At 42.9% G+C, this 23,444-nt stretch overlaps 1 protein-coding gene across 1 annotated transcript in view; it reads right to left on the reverse strand.

Annotated features, from left to right (window-relative positions):
- Positions 1-22,415, reverse strand: part of LOC111535452 (40S ribosomal protein S4-like) — a 39,220-nt gene extending 16,805 nt beyond the window's left edge. Inside the window, exons 1-6 of the mRNA XM_026451322.1 lie at positions 22,355-22,415; positions 21,796-21,863; positions 21,185-21,262; positions 19,182-19,362; positions 17,727-17,824; positions 8,527-8,726 (exon numbers count right to left, since the gene is read on the reverse strand). Of these exons, the coding sequence (XP_026307107.1) occupies positions 8,527-8,726; positions 17,727-17,824; positions 19,182-19,362; positions 21,185-21,262; positions 21,796-21,863; positions 22,355-22,400 (671 nt within the window). The 5' untranslated portion in view covers positions 22,401-22,415. The remainder of the gene's footprint in view (positions 1-8,526; positions 8,727-17,726; positions 17,825-19,181; positions 19,363-21,184; positions 21,263-21,795; positions 21,864-22,354) is intronic.
- Between the last annotated feature and the right edge of the window lie 1,029 nt (positions 22,416-23,444).

A 23,444-nucleotide genomic window follows, 5' to 3' on the forward strand; every position in this document is an offset into this window, starting at 1 on the left:
AAAATTAGCCAGGCATGGTGGCACATGCCTATAATCCCAGCTACTCAGGAGGCTGAGGCAGGAGAATCGCTTCAACCTGAAAGGCGAAGGCTGCAGTGAGCTGAGATGACACCATTGCAGTACTGCCCAGGCAATAAGAATGAAACTCCATCTCAAAAAAAAAAAAAAAGATATGCAGGGATTGGGGTGGGAGCAGGGTATACAGGACAGTTTTTTACAATAGCAGAGAAGCCACAGTATCACAGACAGGCATCAGGCAAACCAAGATGTTAGGGGCTTCAGAAAAGCACAGCCAAGAAAGTACACATGCAAGCCCTGAGTTGAAATCCCTAAAACCTCTAGCCTGGCTGACTGGGGAAGGTCATACTCCCTGTATGAAGATAACTTGGTGAAGACTGGAAGAGGTGGCTGTATTTCTTTAGAAAAATGAGCCTACAGAAATGATTACCAAAGAATTCAAACTAACCATCTTAAAGATGCACATCAAACTAAGGAAACATAGATACAAACAAAATCAGAAAACAACCCATAAACAACATAAGAATTATCAACAACGTAAAGGAAACCCACAAAAAAAGGATCAAACTCTGGAACTGAATACAATTGAACTGAATTTAAAAATTCACAGATCCAGAAATAATCTGCAAACTTGAAGACAGGCCACTGAAATTAACAAGTCAGAGGCGCAAAAAGGAAAAAGTAATAATAAAGGTAAGCCTAAGACAGGGAGGAGGTGACACTATCAAGAGGAACAATATACAAATTACAAGAGTCCTAGAAGAAGAACAGACAGAAACAGAGAAAATGAGAACAGGATTTGGGGGAAAGACAGGGAGGGGCAAAAAGCCTACTAGAAAAGAATAATGGCCCAAGCCCCCCAATTGTGAGAAAGAAGACAGACATACAAATTCAAGAAGCTGAACTCCAACTAGGACAAGCCCAAAGAGATATACATCAAGAGACAATATAATCAAGAGTCAAGAAAGCATCTTGGAAGCATCTTGGAAGCAGCAGGTAAAGAAAGCATCTTGGAAGCAGCAGGTAAAAAGTGACTCATGATTTATGGGGGAACTCCTGCTAGATAAGCTGTAACTCTGCAATCCAGAAGACAGTGGGATGATATATTCAACGTGCTTAAAGGAACAAACTGTCAACCAAGAGACAACGAAAAGAGTCTAACTATCAAACAGCCAAATATGAGTCACCATGGCCCATGACACAACCCTTAGGAGGAGGCTCTAAGAACATGTAACCAAGGTGGTCAGGGCACACACCTTGGTTTTATACATTTTAGAGAGGCATGAGGCATCAATCAAATACATTTAAGAAATACACTGGTTTGGTCCAGAAAGAGCACGGTTGTGGGGGTTATTGGGTGTAGTCTATTGGTGAATTTAAGTATTTTTCTGGTTGAAGTTTGAGTTTGCCTGGGATTGGTAAGAAGGGAAAGGGAATGCTCAGGTTAAGATAAAAGATGATGGAGACCAAAGTTCTTCTGAAGTCTTAAAGTGGTTGCCCTTAGAGACAACAGATGATCAATGTTTCTTACTCAGATTTTAGTTTATCTCTTTAGAATTGGGAGGGTCTGGAAGAAAAAGATGTAACAATTTTAACAGAGATTCTTTACTGATGCAGATGTCCCCCATTCCCACAAAGAGCTTCGCAGGGTCATTTCAAAATACAGCAAAGAAAAATGTTTTGGGGTAAAGTATTTTTATTTTCTTCATTGTCTCGTAATGTTATCCCAGAGTCAACTGGAAAGTCAGTCATGAAATATAGGGTTAAATAAAACCCATCTGATGATTAGTCATGCTCATTTGTAGGGCATAACTCCCAGATCCTTTAGACAGCAATTGGGACAATATAATAATCAGGGTTTAGTCCTCACAAGAATACCGTATCTTTCAAAGTTAAAGAAAAAGACCTTCCGGGGTAAGCAAAGCCACTAGGCTTGCCCTGCGAGAAATGAGGAAAGAAGTCCTTCAAGATGAAACAAAAGGATGTCAGACACAAAACCACATGAAAATACAAAGTCTGGCTGGGCATGGTGGCTTACGCCTATAATCCTAGCATTTTGAGAGGGGACTGCCTGAGCTCAGGAGTTTGAGACCAGCCTGGGCAACAACGAAACCCCATCTCCACTAAAATACAAAAAAATTGCCCAGGTGTGGCAGCATGTGCTTGTAGTCCCAGTCACTTGGGAGGCTGAGGCAGGAAAACTGCTAGAACCCGGGAGGCAGAGAGGTTGCAGTGAGTTGAGATGGCGCCACTGTACTTCAGCCTAGCGACACAGCGAGACCCCTTCTCTAAAAAAAAGAAAACATAAAGCTTTCTGATAAAGGTAAATATACAGACAAATAAGAGAACCGTAGATCACAAAGGTGTATAAATCACTTTTAAATCTGGTATAGAACTTAAAACACAAAAGCATGTAAATAATCATAAACCAATGTAAAAGGATAGACAATAAAAAAAATTCATGTGTGCCATCAATAACAAAATTGGTCTGAGGGAATATGGCAATGCAACTGCAGGTAACAGTTGAAAACAGACTGTTTTCACTTTAAGATAATTTATGTAATCCCCTTGGTAACTACAAAGAAAAAAACCATGGAAGACATACAAAACAAAAACAGAAAGGATTCAAAGCATTCTTCTATTTCTTGTCACTACAAAAAGTAAAGAGCAGCAAAACACAGAAAGGCAGGTAATTAAAGGAGAAAAAATAGGCATAAAATAGCTACAAAACATACTGAAAATAATTAACAGAGCTATACTAACACCTTCCTTAACAGTTAACTATTTTGACTGTAAAATAGATTAACTCCTCAACCCAACTAGCTAAAGGAATAAAACCATATAACCAACCAAACAAGTTATAACTATATGCTGTTAACAAAAGACCAGTTTCAGATTTAAGGACACATACAGGCTGAAAGTGAAGGGCTGAAGTTGATGTTCCAAGCAAATGGTAACCAAAAGACAGCAGGGCTGACCAAACTTGGGTCAGACAAAATAAACTGTAAGTCAAAAATTTTCACATAAGACAAGACAGCTCAAAAACGTTTATGTTACAAAAGAAGAATGACCTCAAATGAATGGCCTAACTACATTACAAGGAACTAGAAAAAGAACAGAATAAACCCAAGGTTGGCAGAAGGAAGGAAATTAAATAAAGACCAGAGCAGACATAAGAAAAAACAGTAAGAAAAAAGAAAAAAAACTAAGCGTTGATTTCTTAAAACAGATTAACAAAACTGACAAAACCGAAGTTGAGTGTGGCTGACTCTGCTTTGGTAGGCAAAAGCAAACAGGATCGCTTTATCCCAGGAGCTCAAGATCAGCCTAAGCAACATGGCGAAACCCTATCTCCATAAAAAATTACAAAGATTAGCCAGGTGTGGTGGTGTGTGCCTGTGACCCCAGCTACTCGGGACAGTAAGGCAGGAAGATTATCCAAGCCCAAGGAGGCTGAGCTGCAGTAAGCAGTGATCACACCACTGCATTCCAGGCTGGATGACAGAGTGAGGCCCTGTGCCCAAAAAAAACAAAACAAAAACCTTGACTAAAGTTTAGCCAAATTAAGAAAAAGATTCAAAAAAATTAAAATCAGAAATGAAAAAGAAGGTATTATAACCAATGTCATAGAAATAAAAGTATCATAAGAATACCATGAATACACCAACAAATTGGAGAACCTAGAAGAAACTGATAAATTCCTAAAAACATAGAACGGACCAAGACTGACTCATGAAGAAATAAAAAAAAATTGAGGCCGAGTACAGTGGCTCACACCTGTAATCTGAGCACTTTAGGAGGCGAGGCGGGCAGATCAACTGAGGTCAGGAGTTCAACACCCGCCTGGCCAACAGGGTGAAATGAAACCCTGTCTCTACTGAAAACACAAAAATTAGCCAGCTGTGGTGGCACTGCCCTCTAATCCCAGCAACTCGGGATGCTGAGGCAGAAGAATCGCTCGAACCTGGAAGGCAGAGGTTGCAGTGAGCCAAGATCTAGAGAGTGAGCAACAGAGTCAGACTGTCTCAAAGTAAAAAAAAACAAAAATTTAAAACTTTAAAAAAATCTGAACAGATCTATAGCTAGACTTTCAGTTTGAATCAGTAACCAAAAACCTCGCAATAAATAAAAACCCAGGACCTGAGAACATTAGAATAATAATTACCACCAATCCTCCTGAAAAGGCTGGGAAGGAGCTAACACTTTCAACTGCATTCTGTGAGGCCAGCATCAACCTGATATAAAACCTAGACAAGGACACCACCAGGAATGAAAACTACATGCCACTGTCCTTCATAAATACAATGCAGAAACTGTGACCAAAATGCTGGCAAATCAAATTCAACAGCAATACATTACAATCAAGTAGGATTTACTCCTGGAATGCAAGGAATGATGAAACATAAAAAAATGTTACATTAACAGAACAAAACACAAAAACCACTCAGTCATCTCCACTGATGCAGAAACTTAGTATCTTTCAGAAGTCCATATAACCCAAAGCAACCTATAGATGTAATATAATCACCATCAAAATACCAATAGCATTTTTTCTTTTTGCAGAAATAAAAAAATCACACTAAAATTCATATGGGATCTCAAGGGACACACCTCCTCTTCCAGCACCAAAGACAGCCAAAACAATTATGAAAAATAAACACAAACTTGGATAACACACTTCCTAATCTGAAAATGAAATACAAAATGACAGCAATCCAATAGTGTGATACTGGCATAAAACACGGGCAAACAGACCAAAGGAAGAAAACAGAGCCCAGAAATAAACCCAAGTGTATATGCCAAATGATCTTCAACAAGAGTGCCCGGACCTCTCAGTGGAGAAAAGACAGTCACTTCAACAAGTGGTGTTGGTAAAACTAGGTCCCCACATAAATGAACGACAAGGAGAATACCTTACATTACACCATATACAAAAACAAGCTCTAAACAGATTAAACATAAGGCCTCAAACTGTAAAGCTCCGAAGACACACACAGAAACCACAAGTGACACAAGAGATATGATCTCCTAGACATGACAGCAAAAGCAAAAACGGACAAATTTTAAAAAGCCTGCCAACCAAAAGAAACAATCAGTAAGGGTGAAAAGGCAACCTATGGAATAGGAAAAAACATCCACAAATCTTACATCTGATACTATCTAAAGATGTTCTAGAACTCAACAATACCAGAAACAACCTGGCTAAATACTGGACAAAGGACGTAAGATTTTCTCCAAAAACATACAAGCACTCAAAAAGATGTTCAATGTCTCTACTCATCACAGAACTCCAAATTAAAAAAATAATAATAATGAGATATGACCTCATAGCTACCAGGATAGCCACAAGAAAAAAAAGAAAAAATGTAAAAAGCAAACAACATCAAAGTGTGGGAAGGAATGTGAAGAAACTGAAATTCTTCTGCACTGTTGGTGAGAAAGTAAAACGGCAAGGCTGCTATAAAAAAACAGCACAAAGATTTCTCAAAAATTTCAAAACTATTACATATGGTCCAGCAATGCCACTTTTTTTTTTTTTTTTTTTTTTTTTTTTATGAGACGGAGTCTGGCTCTGTCGCCCAGGCTGGAGTGCAGTGGCCGGATCTCAGCTCACTGCAAGCTCCGCCTCCCGGGTGTACGCCATTCTCCTGCCTCAGCCTCCCGAGTAGCTGTGACTGCAGGCGCCCGCCACCTCGCCCGGCTAGTTTTTTGTATTTTTTAGTAGAGACGGGGTTTCACTGTGTTAGCCAGGATGGTCACTTTTGAGTATGTACACAGAAACACCCAGCAGGATCTGGGAAAGCTGTCTGCACAGCTGTGTTCCTAGCAGCACTACTCACAATAGCCAAGAGGTAGAGACAACCTAAATGTCCATCCACAGAGGAATGGATAAACAAAATGTGGTATATATACACAACTGAGTATTATTCCGCCTTTAAAGAGGAAGGAAATACTGGCCAAGTGCGGTGGCTCACGCCTATAATCTCAGCACTTTGGGAGGTCAAAGCAGTGGATCACCTAAGGTCAAGAGTTTTGAGTCCAGCCTGGCCAACATGGCAAAACCCCATCTCTACTAAAAACACAAAAATTAACTGGGTGTAGTGATGGGTGCCAGAAATCTCAGCTACTCAGGAGGCTGAGGCAGGGGAATCACTGGAAACCAGGAGATGGAGGCTGCAGTGAGTGGAGATAACGTCACTGCATACCAGCATGGGTGACAAGAGTGAAACTGTCTCAAAAAAAGACGAAAGAAATACTTTCACATGCCACAACATGCATGAAACCTGAGGACACTAGGCCAAGCAAAGTTAACTGGTCAAAAAGGACAAACTTATTAAGTCATTTCCACTTATTAAGAAACCATCCAAAAAAGTCAAATTCACAGAAGCAAAGAGTGATATGGTGGTTGTCAGAGGTTACAGAAAGCAGAAAGTGGTAGAGTTGGTTAAAGCACAAATGAGGGAGTTCTGGAGATCTGTCACACAAAAATGTGAATATAGTTAACAACACTAATGAACTGTACACTTAAAAACGGTTAAGGTGCTAAATTTCGGAAATATCTTTTTTTTAGAAAAACCACAATTAAAAATTCGTTAAGCATTTAAAACCAAACCAACCAAGAACTACAAAGAAACCTTTGCCCATTCAGTGGGTTTCTTGTTACTAGGAATATTGGCTTTGTCATTCTGAGATTTTATGTAAACTCTCAGGAGTAAACTAAGCAATAAACAAGTAATAAGCAAATAAGCAAACAAATTAATACTAAGCATGTTTGTGTAAGACAAAGGGATATATATTTCAAATAAACAAAGTCAGGGCCAAGGGCAATGGCTCACTCCTGTAATCCCAGCACTGTGGGAGGCCAAGGCAGTGGATCACCTGAGGTCAGAAGTTTGAAACCAGCCTGGTCAACATGGTGAAACCCTGTCTTTACTTGGGAGGTGGAGGCAGGAGAATCACTTGAACGCAGGAGGCGGAGCTTGCAGTCAGCTGAGATTGCACCACTGCACATCAGCCTGGGCAATGTGGCAAGACTGACTCAAAACAAAACAAAACCCAAAAAAACAAAACAAAACAAAAAACAAGTTAGGTGGGGGAGAAAAAAATCTGTTGAATTTTAACTTGGAATTTGATTTAATAAATGAGAAACAACATTATCATTTAATTGGAGATAAGAAGTCCACATTCATTTAAAAAATTATTCTCAAAGGTATGCAAAAGTTGAGAGACAAGCACAATATGATCCTAGCTACCCACTCTCCAGCTTCATAACATTTTTAAACTCCTGCAGTCCTTCGCTGGATCACTTAGAAACAAATGGCAGTACCAAATCATTTGAATCTGAAATATCTGGCAAGCCACTCGAAAATCTAAGTAACTCTGCAAATAATTTCTAGGTGTCTTAAGTGTGTTCCAATATATACATGCTTTCCTTTGTCCCTTTATCCAAGTTTGTCTTGATTCTTTCACAAGAATACTTCCTGAATGGAAGTATCCCTACTATTACTTCCTGCTATTACTAGGAGATGCAAGATGTCTAGTTATCTCTTTTGTGGTCACAATGACATCAAACAGTAGGTTTAGGTATGACAAGCATGACACATCCCATTAAATATCCCTTCTCTCAATGTTTTCCCCTAATGAGAAGGCCTCTCAACTTTCATAGCCAAGAAACATTCTTGGCTAAAATTTCCAGGTCAACAGTAAATAACAGAAGTGCAGGCAGCACAGGTAGAAGGTCATAGTGGTCAAACAACAATCAGACAACCCCAGCCTGTGCAGTACTGAATTCAAGACATCCAGCCTGGGCTCAAACACCAAGGCAACTCAAAGACTTTGGCTAGGTCTTAAATCACGGTCCAAGTGGGGACTGTGGGGGTGCCATAAGCAGGTAAACAGGGAGGGCAGATACGCAACATAACAAAATGCAGTCACTGAAGGTTGGCACAAAAGGAGCTGCCACTGTTTGTTGTCCCTGTCCTGTTTTTCCAGTGTTTCGGCATTTCTAGAAATTTCTGTTAAAACAAGTAGGGCAAAATATTTTACTTCCTTAGCTGATCAGGTATTACCAAGCATTTGGGTGTAAACCTGTCAGGAGTCAGAGCCTGTGGTGTAGGGAGGAGAAACAAAGCTATAGACACATCTTTTCCTCATAACTAGTTCAAGGTTATCTGGACAACTTCAGCCCTTCACCTCAAGGAACACACCTAAAGTTTATCTCATTTAAAAAAAGTACCCCTCTGGTGACAAACAGAATGGACACAGAGTTCACATAGCTATAGTTTACATTCTGAATGAGGCTGGGCTATTGCAGATAGCCCAAAGGGACATCACACCACTACGCAACATCAAGAAGCCACTGCAAACCCAAGAGACCATGACACAATATGCTCTCTCTTAGGGAGAACCAAATGTGTTTTAGTTCTTTCTAATCGTAATAGGTGTACAGACAAAATAGAATAAAATAGAAAGACCGAAAAAGAAAAGACAAGGAGGGAGGTAGCAGACAACATAAGAGAAAAAAAAAAAAACTTACCCGTGTCAAATTTGATAAAGTTGATTATCTTGCCAGTCCCTAAATCAATCTGCACAGTATCATTCACCTTAATGAGAGGATCTGGGTAGCGGATGGTACGAGCATCATGAGTCACCAAGTGAGGGATTCCCTTTATTCCCACCGTAATCTTCCTCACTTTGCACAACTTGTACTATAAACACAGCAAGGAAAACCAATTTAATATGTAAACACAAAGCCAGCCTAAAGCAGTCACCCAAATATTTCCTATCCTATCGATTTCCAGCATGTCCTCAGACAGAGAATGAGTACTCTTGGGAAAAACTACATTAACCAGTCACAGAGCTGATGATCTCCCATACTGATCTGGCAATTTAAACATCTGGGAAATCTCACCAAGGGGGAATCTGTTTCAGAACCTTCTGGTGGCTGCTGGAAGAGTGCTCAGCTAAGCTAACCTCTGGTCCTTTATCACACCCTAAAAGCTTGTTGCCTGTGTATCTGAGTGATAACACATAGTCAACTGGTATATCATTTTCTCCTCAGGGACATATTTCCAACTGATAGTTCTCATCCGGCAACTCTGGAGCGGTGGCAATAAAGAGCCCCAGAGACAAACTTAACTCTACCACTACTAAGAACTGCTAAGAACATGTGTGGCTTTTGCTGGGCGCAGTGGCTCAGGCCTGTAATCCCAGCACTTTGGGAGACCAGGGCAGGCGGATCACCTAAGGTCAGGAGTTCAAGACCAGCCTGACCAACATGGAGAAACCCCGTCTCTACTAAAAATACTAAATTAGCCAGGGTGGTGGTGCATGTCTGTAATCCCAGCTACTCGGGAGGCTGAGGCAGGAGAATTGCTTGAACCTGGGAAGTGGAGGTTGCGGTGAGCCAAGATCGCGCCACTGCACTCCAGCCTGGGCAACAACAACAACGAAACTCTGTCTCAAAGAAAAAGAAAAGAAAAACATGAGGCTTTTATGACCAGGTTACGTAAAAACAGCTGTGCCAGCCAGCTACATGCTTTCAATACACAATGCTACTCTTCCTCATCTCACTTTTAAATGGCACAACCCATTATATACTTGCTTTATTTCCCTGATAACATTTACCACTGTGGTGTTGCTTGTGACATCTACCAGCAGGAGCAGTTCAAAATGTCTCATACCAAGTACAAGTATCAGCCCAAGAGTTATCCAAGCCCCATTTTGTTCCAGAAGCAATTTTCAGGAGCTTCAAATGGTACACTATGTAATCTCAAACAAACATAATCCATGTGTGGTTGCCAATGCCCATCCTACATACCATAGGCTCCCCACAAAGTGTCACTGCTCAGAAGTGACAAAGTGGGTTTTCTTTCAGTTTTGTTGGAAGAAAAAGCTTATAGAAATTTAAAAGATATTTAAAACCCCACACTTAAACTGAGTACAGTCCTCTGAAGTCTCAGGACAAACTCTCTGGGTAAATGTGAAACTAACAAGGACAAATGCAGACTGCCAGATGACAGAAAGAGCCCCCTGAAGATGACAGAAACAGTCCAAAAACTGTACAATGAATGAACTTGAGGTGCCACTGTTTTTTTTTTTTTTTTCTTTAATCAGCTCCTGCATTTCCTCTACAGATATTTTAACTCTCTCCCCTATATTTGGGCTCTCAGGACTAACTAGGTTTGCCAGCTTCTCTCTGTCACTGCTTTTGACCTGCCTGGGAGTGGAAAGAGAAGCATGGTAAGTAAAGTAACCAGAGCTTGGGCTCACTCTTCTATAAAAAAGGCCCAAGTTGAAATACTGTCCCCTTAGGTTTCACAGGTGTAGAATGCGAATAATTATTGCACACCACTACGTCTAATGTTTGAGATAATGGAACATGAAGGACCGAGCAAAGCAGTAAATGTCAGCTAATATTATTCCTGCTGCTACTATAGATCCAACACCATTCAAGGTGCTATGGAGATGTGAAGCCATTTAATATAAGCCAGCAGTCCAAGAAGGTGACAAAAAACTTTTATTCCACACGTGGAACTTAGGCCACATTAACTCCACCAGTTAAAGTAAATCTGGAATTCACCACCCTGGCATATCCAACCCCACTTATCCATGTTAAGGCCTAGAACCTATGCAGTCAATCTAATGAGAGCACTCTCTTCAACTCAAAACTTCACAATTGACACACTCTTCCAGGCATTCTTCAGTTGAGTGTTCAGTTTGTTTACCACCACCACTTCACATTTACCACCACTACAAATACAAACTCAAGATCATTTCCAGCTTTCCTGGCCAGTGAGTTAAGCAAAGAATCAAAAGCTGCCTAACTCCCCAATCAGAGCTGCCTACTGGACCAACGAACTGAAAACCTTCGAGACTGTAATACAGAAGTCACACATAAATGTAGAAATTTAAGAAACACCCAGATGCTGCATGCAAACATACCAACTGAAGCTCTTACAGAAAAGTCGGAAGCACTCCAAGGGACAATTAGGCTGATTGAGCCCTCTTCTTTCAAAAGGAAAAGAAAACCCACATTCTCCTTTCCTGCTACCCTGCCAGTGTGTGTACCACCCCCAAATTAACTTTAGGAATGCCTTTGGGTCCAGAACTTGGCCCTAAAGGACAAGATATCAGAAACCTGCTTGCACACACACAAAAAGGCCGCAGTGTTTTAAACTTTTGTTCTATTGCCTGTCGCAGGAAGGCACAGCAGGACAGAAGCCCTTTGAACGTCTGGATGGGACTTGGAGGGAGTGAATGGTGGCAGAAGGAGAGCAAACCAAACACAGCGCAAAGCAAGGTGACTACAGGAATGGCCCCACAACCCAGGGACGTAAGTACTTGACCATCCATAAGCAAGTGTAATGAAGGTAATGTGTGCAGAGGCAGGATAGGGGGTGCTGTCATTAAGATACTGAATACAACTTGGCACATTCCTTCCAACCAGGTATAAATACCCCCATAAGAGGAGACAGATCCAATATACAACCAAATTCAGCTGATAAGATTACATACCAGAACAGAAAATCATCAAGCTATGGTGCTACTGTAGGCAAAATACTTAAGTGTGATGAGACAGAGGGAGAATATGGACACAGACACAGAGTGTCCAGGGTACTGAAAGGTCTTTGAGGTTCACTGAGGAGCCAAGCAGAATTGCCGCAGACAATAAATGGTATACCACGGGCACAGAGGGTTACTAACCTGCCCAACTTCAGGGTGAATACATGTGGATGAGGTATAACATGACTATCAAAGTCCATTCTTTTCTTTGCCCTCTACTCCAAAATGGAAAACTACCAAGCTACAGTCCCTAAGCACCAAAGCAGTGGGCAAAGAATCCAGGCTTGTTTGAGTCCAGGGTAAATAAGACTGGGTATGCAGACAGAGAAAACACTTTTTCCCCTTATACCTCCAAAGGCCCTGGGACCAAACCATAAGAAAGATTACAACACACAGCATACATTCTGCAACCAGTGGAGCCAGACTTGAAAACAATCTGTTGACTTCACTCTTCCATCCCCATTTAGAAGAGCCACTTGCACTTCACCTTTAAAATGTACTATTCAATCCAGTACCAATCCAGTGACCACTTACTAATGCAGTGTTACTTTAATCAACCTAAGGCTACTAGTGGGATTTTCAATTTCTCCAGCTCTCCTCCATGCTAGATTTAAGAAACCCACTGTCCTTGAGAAAGAACTCTGAAATGCAAGCTCCAGTTCTGAAATGGCTCTACCCACAGTTACTGAGGTCACTATTACTGACACCCCTATTACAATCACTGCTCCCTGTTCAGAATAAAATCTGGCCCTCTCTACCTCTGCCCCTCCAACTTCACGAGGCAAGTCTTTGCATCATGGCCTGCTGAATGCATTCTTTTCACCCAACCGTCCTCCACATTTTTTGTACGTGACATCCTAAACCTTCCTGGGTGATTCTAAAATATTTCCAGTGAAAGTTAATCCTTCCCCTTTCCACCCTTGCTCATTAGCTCCAAACATCCCAGGTAAGACAGGTCCAACTAAGTTCTATGACTGTGAACTCATAGAAGGCCTATTCACATCTCAAAGCCTACCTGCTGCCCTCTACTTTTCACATACATCCTGGGCAGTGCACTGTCTCAGCTGAGCTGAGAATGGTGCTAAGGGAGTCACAATAGTCAGCAGGTAGCTGACAATCAGGAGAAAGGAAAGAAAGCAACAACAAAACAAGTAAAAACATTTTCTTTTCCTATATCCTCCACAGATCCTCTCACTAACCAAGTTTCTGCATAGACAGCAACAGCACCCTGCTGTTCACTACTACATCACAGTAACAAACTTGAACCCTTGGGCCAAAAGGTCCTTTGCCTTTAACTGCACACGTGAAACACCCTCTGAAAAAGACATGGCCTCTCTCTTTAAAGGTGCCTCCAGTTCCAAGGGGCCTCCCTCCATCCTGTCAGACGGTTCCCTCTGGAACCATTCACTCAAGCTTCATTATGCATGTCTGTCCCTGAAGGATCCAGAGATGAACTGTGAAACAGAGATGACAGATAGCAACTATCCATGAGTGAGTGAAATGCCTGTAAGCATGCTAGCACATTAACAGGTAACAGTTTCGTGTCTAACCACTACACAGAGCTGCCTGACCAGGTTTGCAGTGCTTCAAGACCAGGACTAAGGCAGGCTCAAAACTTTTGAACACGTTTATTAGGGGGAGAGTTCCTGCAAAAGCCAACCTCAGCACGCTTTCCTCATATCCACCTCAAACGCCTTTTATTACCTGTGCACCAAACCTTTATGTGGCCAAAACAGCTCAGGATTTAGATCTTGGGTCCTCTTGCTTAGTAGACACCCATCCTGTGAGAAAACTAGAGGTTCACTAAGGGTAAGGCTGGCGGTATCATGAAGGGAACTTCCAGTTGAGCTAAACCGTCTTACTGCAGGGGTAGCTCAACATCTGCGGAAAACCAATTATTTTTCCTTTGTCCCACAGCTGAAAAGACTGTCTTCAGATTTTAAAGATGTGATACCCCATCACCTTCTGTCCTCCAGCCCCAAGACTTCCCTCCAACCCCAAGGACTGTAGGGCTCTCTGGGTCACCACTGGCCAGTGAGAAAAGCACAACAATGACAGCAAACAGGAGACTGCTCTGGGTTCAATCCTCAGTTCCTAGCACGGGGCTCAGCCTCTGTGTGGCAAGATTCCAGAACAGGAATCAGAGTTCAGATTGAGTCCTCCAAGTAGGCACACTAAAAGCCATGAAGGCAAGGATATAATGGATGAAAACAAGACAGTGGCCGGGCGCGGTGGCTCAAGCCTGTAATCCCAGCACTTTGGGAGGCCGAGACGGGCGGATCACGAGGTCAGGAGATCGAGACCATCCTGGTCTACACGGTGAAACCCCGTCTCTACTAAAAATACAAAAACTAGCCGGGCGAGGTGGCGGGCGCCTGTAGTCCCAGCTACTCCGGAGGCTGAGGCAGGAGAATGGCGTAAACCCGGGAGGCGGAGCTTGCAGTGAGCTGAGATCCGGCCACTGCACTCCAGCCCGGGCGACAGAAAAAGACCCCGTCTCAAAAAAAAAAAAAAAAAGAAAACAAGACAGTATGAGCTAGAGTACACCAAACCAACTGCTTATAATAAAATGTCTGAGACAAATGGAAATGTCTGAGAGAAAAGGAGACAGGTGGGAGCCAGGGAAATAAAAAGCAGTTGAGCCTAGGTATATGTAAGCCATGCTTATCTAAGCAAAATGCTTAGACAGGGTAGTCTCCAGAACGTGTCAGTTTCTGAGCACTCACAGAGACAGACGTTTGGAGAAAAACAGCCATTGAAAGGAACAAAATAATGTCTTTTGCAGCAACATGAAGGGACCGGGAAGCCATTATTCAAAGTGAAATAACACAGGAGTGGAAAACCAAAACCCCTATGTTCTCACTTGTAAGTGGGAGCCAGGCTATGAGTATGTAAAGACATACAGAGTGATATAATGGGCTTCAGATACTCAGATACTTCAGATACTCTTGAATAGCTGAAGGTCGAGACGGGGCCAGAGATAAAAATAATACATATTAGGTACAATGCACACTATTAGGGTGATGGGTGCACTACAATCTCAGAATTAACCACCGGATAATTCATCCATGTAACCCAAAAAACACTTGTATCCAAAAAGTTACTGAATATTTTCAAATTTCTTTTTTTTTAAAAAGAAGAACTACAGAGAAAAAGAGTTTATTCTTAACTGTTGAATAGCGCTCTACCACAAGAAAACTCAACTCTGCCTTCTGTCTGCTCAGCAATCTTGACTCCCAGTCATAATCTGTAATCACATCACCACCTACTACAACATGCCTGCCCCACTGACACTCTTTCCATACAATCTTGACTGCAAGGTGAGGCTTCCTGTCATTCTCCAAAATGAATGTCAAATGTGAGGCTCCACTGAGAGCATTCTACCCTGTCCCTCTTGAAACAAAGATTAAGTCTTTGCTCCAAGTTTCCACCGCCCTTTGTACAACACCTACACAAAGCAATATTAAATCTTTCTCAGCTGGCCTCCCTTAGAAACAAATCTAACTGCCCAGGTTCCATCTTTTCTGAAACTTCAACTTCAACTGCCTATTCCCTCCCACCTGTCTTCTTCCTTGCACACCAAAAAAAGCACTAGTCTCCACACTCATGGTCTTGAACACCTCCTTTTGCACTAGTCTCCAATTTTCTAAAACAAATGGGCAAACATTACCCACTATCTTAAAAGAAACTCCCTCCTTCTGCCTCCTTCTAGCCACTCTCCTGTATCTTCTTACTTTGAAAATAACGGTCACCTTTATGAGATTCAGTCTTCTCAACGTTCAAGAATGGTAATACATAAAACCAAGTCTCTGGTTGGTTGGTTGCTCTCTGATTTCCTCTTTTCGATTTCTTTAACCAGTGTTTTCCACTTTTCAGGAAAGAGAACCTGCACCACCTAGATCCTGTTCATAAACCTTCTGCAGTATAAAATCTCCCTCTCCCTATGCACACCTATCATTGAACACAAGCTGCCCAACATCAATGAGGATACTGTGCCAACTATTCAGACAGCATCTACTGTAACTCCTTTGGGCAGTGTTTCAGTCCTGTATTTCAGTTAGCACCTACTTTTTTCTGTCTTATTATGTACTTGCAAGCTACAAGGCAAGCTGAACCCAAAGCATTATGATACTGTCCTTCCATCCACAACTCTCTCAAGCATCCATGTATTTCGTCAAGATCTGGAGCTACCATCTCCGTACCCTACCACCTAATATTCAATCACCCTGTTCCACATGTGCTTCCTCCATACCACAGCAGGGGATGTATATTCTAAACCACTGTCTTCTTTGCATCTCCCAGGTGATACTTGTGCTCTCTACCCCTACTCGCAACGGGAACAGGCACTGCCTTAGTTCCCATTATTCTCGTGCAGGCTCATGATGGGCTCACCCAAAATCTTTTTTTTTTCCCATCCACTGTAGTGGCAATCACCCACAAAAACAGATGTAATGTCCCACTCTTAAATCCAGTGACTTCTATTTCCTTGGTCTTCAACAAATACCAAGTTGTTAAAGGGAAAAAATTATGTCTGAAATCCATCAAGCTGTTTTCCCAAGACCCACAAAATACTCCTTTTCTGTCTCATTTTCAAGGGTGGAGGGCTATTTGGATGTTCTGTCTCTCCACTAACCTATGCTACCTGGTGGACTAATAAACTATGAAAAGGCTCCCTGGTGTGTCCAACACAACTGACAACCCAGGAGCCTGTGATTCTCCACTGTGAACTCGCTGTGTCCTTCAACTCTTGGCTCAAGCCAAGCTAACCTGAGTTTGTAATAAGGAATGCTCCCTTCCAGCTGCCCAAAGAAACAACCAGCAAACAAATAAGCTCAACTAAAACTTCCCCAAGTCTCTTACCTGTTACACAAGGGTAAGGCCTGTACCCTAACCCAGGGTAACCATTTGGCACTTCTCTCTACTATGTGACTTTCCTGGACACAAGCTTTTTACACAGTGGCTGGCCAATCCGTTACGGCAAGTACTAGGTATAACAACACTCCAGTATCTCCTTGTCCCACTCCACCTCTCCCTACTTAAAAACTCACAGGGACTACCGATCTGCGTTGTCTCTTGAGATCCAAATTCCTTACAAAAGCAGAAACCAGTCATCAGATTTAAGATGTCCCCTGTGTTTTCTAGCTTTTATGTACAACAGAACATAATAGCCTGCGTGACTGAACACCCTGCAGAATTCAAGGCCTACTACTACCATCTAAAACAAAGCACCTCCTGTGGGAGCAATCCACAAAAACAGAATGGACTCTGCATCAAGGGACATGACCAAAGACGTCAGAAACAACCAAACAACCGATCAATTAAGTAACTATCCAGACATGAAAATACTTGTCAATTCCTACAGGGACTAATGTGTTCCAAAGAAGTAACAGAGAAAAAGGCAAGCCGGTTAAACTAAGTGGAAACAACATCCAATGAAACATGTCCTGATTCACTTACAGAATGCATCTCATATTCAGATATCATCTGGTCACTGTAAAGGTGATTTGGTTAAGTGAAAAACAAAGTCATCCCATGACCCTAAATTCAGGAAAAAGAGGAATGCATGACTTAGAGGGGTGATTAAGTCCTGTACACACAGAAAGGAGCTCCTGTGAAAGTTTCCTTGAAACTTCAGCCATTAAATCTGGGGAGGGAAGAGGGAGTTTTAAGGGCTGAGGCAGACATCAGGAAGTCAATAATCTTCTACGTCTAATAAGTGCGAGGCAGCACTACTACTAACACAGTCACAGAAAGCTGGCAAGAAAGCGTATTATCACCGTTTACAAAGAAAACAAAAGACTCAAAAAAGGTTCTATGTACTATTGCCTGCAGTTACATAATGAATGAATGACAAGAGTCTGGATTTGTACCCAGGCCTTCCTGGTTCCAGTACCACAGATCTTTCCTGTACAGAAACACCTTGTCCTTCAGAGAACTGCTTACTCATACCCTGCTTCCAAAACAGTCTCGTGGAAAATCCATTACCTTCCATCAGTGTGCACCTACATGCCTGGATTAAAAACCAGATGAACAAGCAGAGATAGGAAATACTCCCAGAATCTTGCCTAAACACCCTCTGACAACCTTGGTAACAGACCTAGCTGTCTGGAAATTACAAAGCTCACTTAATTTGCACAACGTACCTTTGCCTCTTCCACTGTGATGCGGTGAACGGCAAAACGGCCCTTGGTGTCATAGACCAGGCGGAAATGTTCACCTGTCTTCTCAATGCTGATGACATCTGATCACAAAAAGGTATACAGAACATTGTTAACACAAAGTTTCGTTTGCCTGCACAGCAGGAACACTCTATGCCAGGTTGAACCTGAGAACATTTTAGCAGACTAGGAGTACCCAGCACTTGATGGGAGTGCTTGAACGAAACCACCCCCTGCTCCTGTCCCAATACATGTCATCCAACCAAAGAAAGTGAATACATTTATGGCTGCTCTACTGCTTCCTATGTTCTCATGCAATGGCTGCTTAAGACTGTGTTCTGGGTTCATGCACTCAGAATCCTGAGGAGAAAACACACATGAGCACACCCACACATACCAGGAAACCAAATGAACAAGCAGAACTCACATTTAAGCAAGCAAGACTCAAGGGTGAGCAGTCAATGGCCTGGCCCCCTTTACTCCCTCTATGACTTATCAAGAGTCCTGCCTCACTCGGGATTTGGGGTTTTGAGAAAGAAAGCAAGATGGGACAAAAAAAAAAAAAAAAGGAAGGAAGGAAAGTAAGAAAAGGAAGGTCTGTCTTTTCTAATTCAGTGGCTACATTCTAGGAAAGTCTGGCCTGGAACCCCATCCACTCGGTAGCTTCCACATCCAATAAACTCATCATCCCCCTGCTTTTGGAACAATACTAGGCTAAATTGAGCCTTTCACCATTAAAACGGTGAACAAAGCACTAAGTCAGAATTCCTTAGCGCCATTTCCTACCTCAGTACACTTTTTCCATAGAAGTGTGTGACCCTTCTGCCCCTCCTCCACTTTCCCCCGGAAACCAAGCTGCAAATCCATCCTTGGAGATGCAGAATAGTTAAGTCATCAACAAAGTGGAAAGACAGAGCCAAAACTCTGTTGACTGACAAAGATTCTCTCCTCGACCAAACGACCAATCGTTAGCCAGATTCCTCTGAGCCCTCTTCTTGGCCAAGCTTCAACCTTGGCCTACGAAGACCTCAACATTAACATGGCTTCTAAAAGCTCAAGAGGAGCCCAATCCCCCTCAAGTGCCTACCTAAGAACTCAAGGCTGCCAAAAGAATTTACTGTTTATTCCAGCCAACACCTAAGAACAGCTGCTCTGTCTCCCAGTCTCTGACGCAAGGGTAGGAGCCTCATTTTGATAACCCACCAGCTAGCAGCCACTGCTTGTCTCATCCCATTTACAGTGACCAACCCCTTTCCTGCTTTTTACTTCAGCCTTCCCACTCCTCTCCCTATCCCTTATTCTCCTTCTGAAAAGACCAGCAGTTACTTCTGTACAAATCAAAAGTTCAGTGTCCGGTCTTATCACTGGCAACATGAAAGCCCTACACCTTGTCTTTCTCTCAACCCATTCCTTCTTCAAAACAAAAAGCTCTTTCCTTACCCATGAATCCAGCAGGGTATGTGACATCCACTCGAACCTTGCCATCAATTTTGACGAAGCGTTGCATGCATATCTTCTTTACCTCATCTCCAGTCAATGCATACTTGAGTCTGTTCCTGAGGAAGATGATTAGGGGAAGACATTCCCTCAGCTTGTGGGGACCTGTCGATGGACGAGGTGCCTGTAGAAAACAAGGCAGATAACCTGATCTTTGTAACCAGGTCCTTATGTAACTAGATCTTAGCCCTGCATAAGTTCAGCTGAACTTAACTTGTTGTGGGGAAGAGGAATACAAAAGGGCAATTATTTCATCAATTTAGAGGGGTCTGTCTTGTTAGTAAGGTCATGTCTCCAACCATGGAAATTCCATTTTGTGCCCCTTCCTTCCCCAAATCCAGCCTCACAACAATCTCCCCATTTTGCCCTGCCCCAAGCACCACTGCCACTGGTACTGCCTCCTCAAACCTCCCTTGAACACAACACTACATCCCATGTATCTCGGGTGTAGCTTACACTTTACCCAAAACCCTACGAAGACATATTCTACTACTCTGTCACCATTCCAGGCTTCAAAGTTCCACATAAGTCCCGCCTATGTTGCTGGACCACCCCGTAACACCCAGTGTGCGTTCTTCCTTTCTTGGCTGCTTGCTGGCTTAACTGTCATCAAAATCACACTACAACAAATCCTGTAACCTATACTCTTGCAATTTCAGTGTTATATGTCTTTTGGATATCTGCTACCAGTACCTACAAAAGCCTCAAGGTCTGTCTTGAACATCACTCCCCAATTATCTTTTAAACTTGGATCACACAGGAATCCCTTCTAATGGAGACTGTTCTTCAAGCTGCTTCTACAGATCCCTCTTTAGCTTTGTCCCTCTTAAAAGGGACTCACAATCATTAACCACACACATTCATCAATGCCACGGGGAAAAGGAGAAGAGCCCACAAGACTAAGGGACTAAGTTTCCAGCAAGTCTTCTTAGAAAGAGTGCCTTGCTCATCCACATAACCATAGAGAAAACAATGGCCCATCCAGGGAGGTCAGATAGTAGGGGACAGTAGCAGAGGCAGCACTTGGAAGCAGAAACTGACAAGGACAGGTTGCAAATCCAGGTCCTCAGCCAACACACGGCCTAGGTTCTCTCCGAAAATATCAGGACAAGGAAGACAAGCTTCTACTACTCAGTGTTCAGAGTTCAAACTGTACGAAGAGGCGGCCAAATCAAGCTAGTTACCAAGTGCCTCCTATGTGGCTGTAGACCCTGGGGTAGATACAGTCTCTTAAGGATGCCCCACATTTATTCCTGCTCAAAAAAACCCTTGGCATCTTAAGCACCTCAGTTCTGTCTTCTTCACACTCACTCCTCAATCTCTCAGAAGACCAAGACTTTGTGGCTTCAACCACTCTCCCCCAATATCACCACACCACCAATGTGGAAATTGCCTGGTCTCCTTGTGAGATGCTTGCCTCCAGTGCATCTGAGTATACTGCCCTCATCCTACCAGGTCTTCACGTTCACTTCAAGAGCATTCAGCGTTTCTCAGACAATTTCTTGCCCTTGTTTCGTAGGCTCCTGTAGCCTTTACTGCTAAACCAGTAACTCGGACTCAACGTAAAATGCAGTTACTCCACCCTCTGAAACAAATGGTAACTTTAAATTAAACGCATTTGTTTATTAATGCGGACTCAGTGGACTATCACTGAACTCCTTTCTTACATGGAATTGGACACATTCATTAACCTACCTGGCTCTGGGCTCAGCAAGTGCCCTCTAAAGTGGGGAGCTCAAACAGCAAAGGAGACCACCAGGACGTGATATCCTTGCCCTCTGTTGCACAGAAAAGTGCAAGGACAAGTTCCGGGTGCAGGAAGTCTTTACCAACGAAAATTCCACATAATAAATAAGGAAACACTGCCCCCAAGAAATACCAAGCCACAGGTATTTAGCATGTACTCGAGTTAAAAAAAAAAAAAAAAAAAATGAAGTTATACTTACAAATACACCCGTTAGTTTGTCAAGCATCCAATGCTTCGGCGCTGCAACACGCTTCAAGTGCTTCTTGGGGCCCCGGGCCTGAAAAGGACACCAAACTCAGAGAAATTCGTCTCCGCTGAGTGAAATGTCCTCATCTTCAGCTGCAGGAATTGCTAACGGGTAATACCTCACCCAAGGAGAAAAGATCGACCAGCCCATACTCACGCCCCGTTTTGAGCAAGTATTACTTCCTGCCGGACCCCAGAACAGAAACCGCATAAAGCACAGATCTTTGAAAACCGCGCATCTCCCTACCATACGTCGAAAACATCCACAGTGCTCTCCGAGCGAATCTGAGGCTGCTTCAACGTGTGGAAATAAGCTAATACGGGTAAAAAGCCACTGCCGGGCTGCGTCAAAGAGGGACTCTTGTGGCGGCCCCCAAGTCAAGCACAACCAGACGCACACTTCTGAGACCTCCGCTTTCCAAATTGGGTTTCCTGAAGCAGTACCAGCAGCATTCCCACCCACCAAGTAAGGGCGACCGAAAAGCGAAACACTGCCAAGGTGGAACGGCCCTTTTTCAAAGGATGGAGGCAGATATATTCGGAGTTGGGGCGTACCAGTCTTACCATGGCGAAACTCTGCGACGGAAGAGAACCTCTTCCTTTCCGGTGCAACGAAACTCTGTGGTCGTAACCTGCAGGAAGTCAGATGAGTGAGACGTTCAGTTCCGGTTTCTTATTCTTCCGCTGTAGAGTTCACAGGCTGGAACTGAATTTCTTAGTATTTTCAGTTTCTGATACTGATTTACAGGTGTCAGTTATGCCGCAGGACTTTTTGTTGGGCCTCCCCCGCGTCCGGTCGGCTGAGTTGGGAGGACGCAGTTTGCACTCCTTAACTTATCTGTCACCGACCTTCAAAATATTTAGCAAAAGCCCTGAAAGAGCACGATTTAGGAGCCTTTAAAAAAAATGCCAATCGTAAGAAATAACGTATATGAGTCCTTGTGACTGTGACATACTGTGACTGCAAAATCATGATTTGCAAAATCATGATTTGTTTCAGAGACAAATCATTCGTTGTTCTGGATTGGGGCCAATTTCACAGTTTTGGGAATGTACTAAGATCGTCTGTATTGTAAACATTGAAAGGATAGATTTTATGGCATGTGAATTTTAAGTTGAATACCTTGCTTTGAATTAGCTCGTCCTGATGGCTGCACAGCTCTGTGCATGTCGTAAAACCTCCAAAACAATTCACTTTTAAGAGAGTGAAGTCAGCTCTGTAAGTTGCACTGCGCACGCGTGTGTGTCGTCACAGCTTTATTGAGGTGGAATTTTTCACGGGCGTCCGCCTGACAGAATTGATACACAAAACACAACCTGCCAGGCCGGGAGCTGGGGCTCACGTCTGTAATCCCAGCACTTTGGGAGGCGGAGGAGGGCAGATCATGAAGTCAGGAGATCAAGACCATCCTGGCTAACACGGTGAAACCCCGTGTCTACTAAAACATACAAAAAAAACTAGCCGGGCGTGGTGGCGGCGCCTGTAGTCGCAGCTACTCGGGAGGCTGAGGCAGGAGAAGGGCGTGAACCCGCGAGGCGGAGCTTGCAGCGAGCCGAGATCGCACCACTGCACTCCAACCTGGGCGACAGAGCGAGACTCTGTCTCAATAATAATAATAATAATAATAATAATAATGATAATAATAAAATAAAAACACAGCCATATGAAGCTGCATTTCCTCAATGTGTACAATTTGACGAGTTTGGACGTAGGCGTAAAACTCACGATACCACCATCACCACAATCGAGGTAATGAACATCTCCTTCACCTCCAGAAGATTCTTGTGTTCCTTTCTGAGTGTTTCTTTTCTTTTTCCTTTTCTTTTCTTTCTTTCTTTCTTGTCTTTTTGAATGAGGCAGGGTTTGGATCTGTCGCCCAGGTTCCCTGCAGCCTCGACTTCCCGGGACTCGAGCGAATTCTGCCACCTCAGCCTCCCACAGAGCTGGGACTATAGGCACCTGTCATCACTTCCTGGCTTTGCTTTTCCTTTAACTGTTGCAAGAACGCAACATAAGATCCACCGTCTTTATCAATTTGTGAGCACATAACAGTACCTGAAGTTTTTTTTTGTTTTGTTTGCTTTTGCATTCAATTCCTTGACTCAAGGCTTCAGGTAGTGTATGTGCCAGCTGTTGTGAGAGCAGGCTGGAATAGATTTGGACTCCACACTCTTTGCGCTGTAACAGGATTCATCTCTTCTATTGCAAGATT

This window comes from Piliocolobus tephrosceles, chromosome Y (assembly GCF_002776525.5).
Source record: "Piliocolobus tephrosceles isolate RC106 chromosome Y, ASM277652v3, whole genome shotgun sequence".
NCBI classification, from domain to species: Eukaryota; Metazoa; Chordata; class Mammalia; order Primates; family Cercopithecidae; genus Piliocolobus; species Piliocolobus tephrosceles.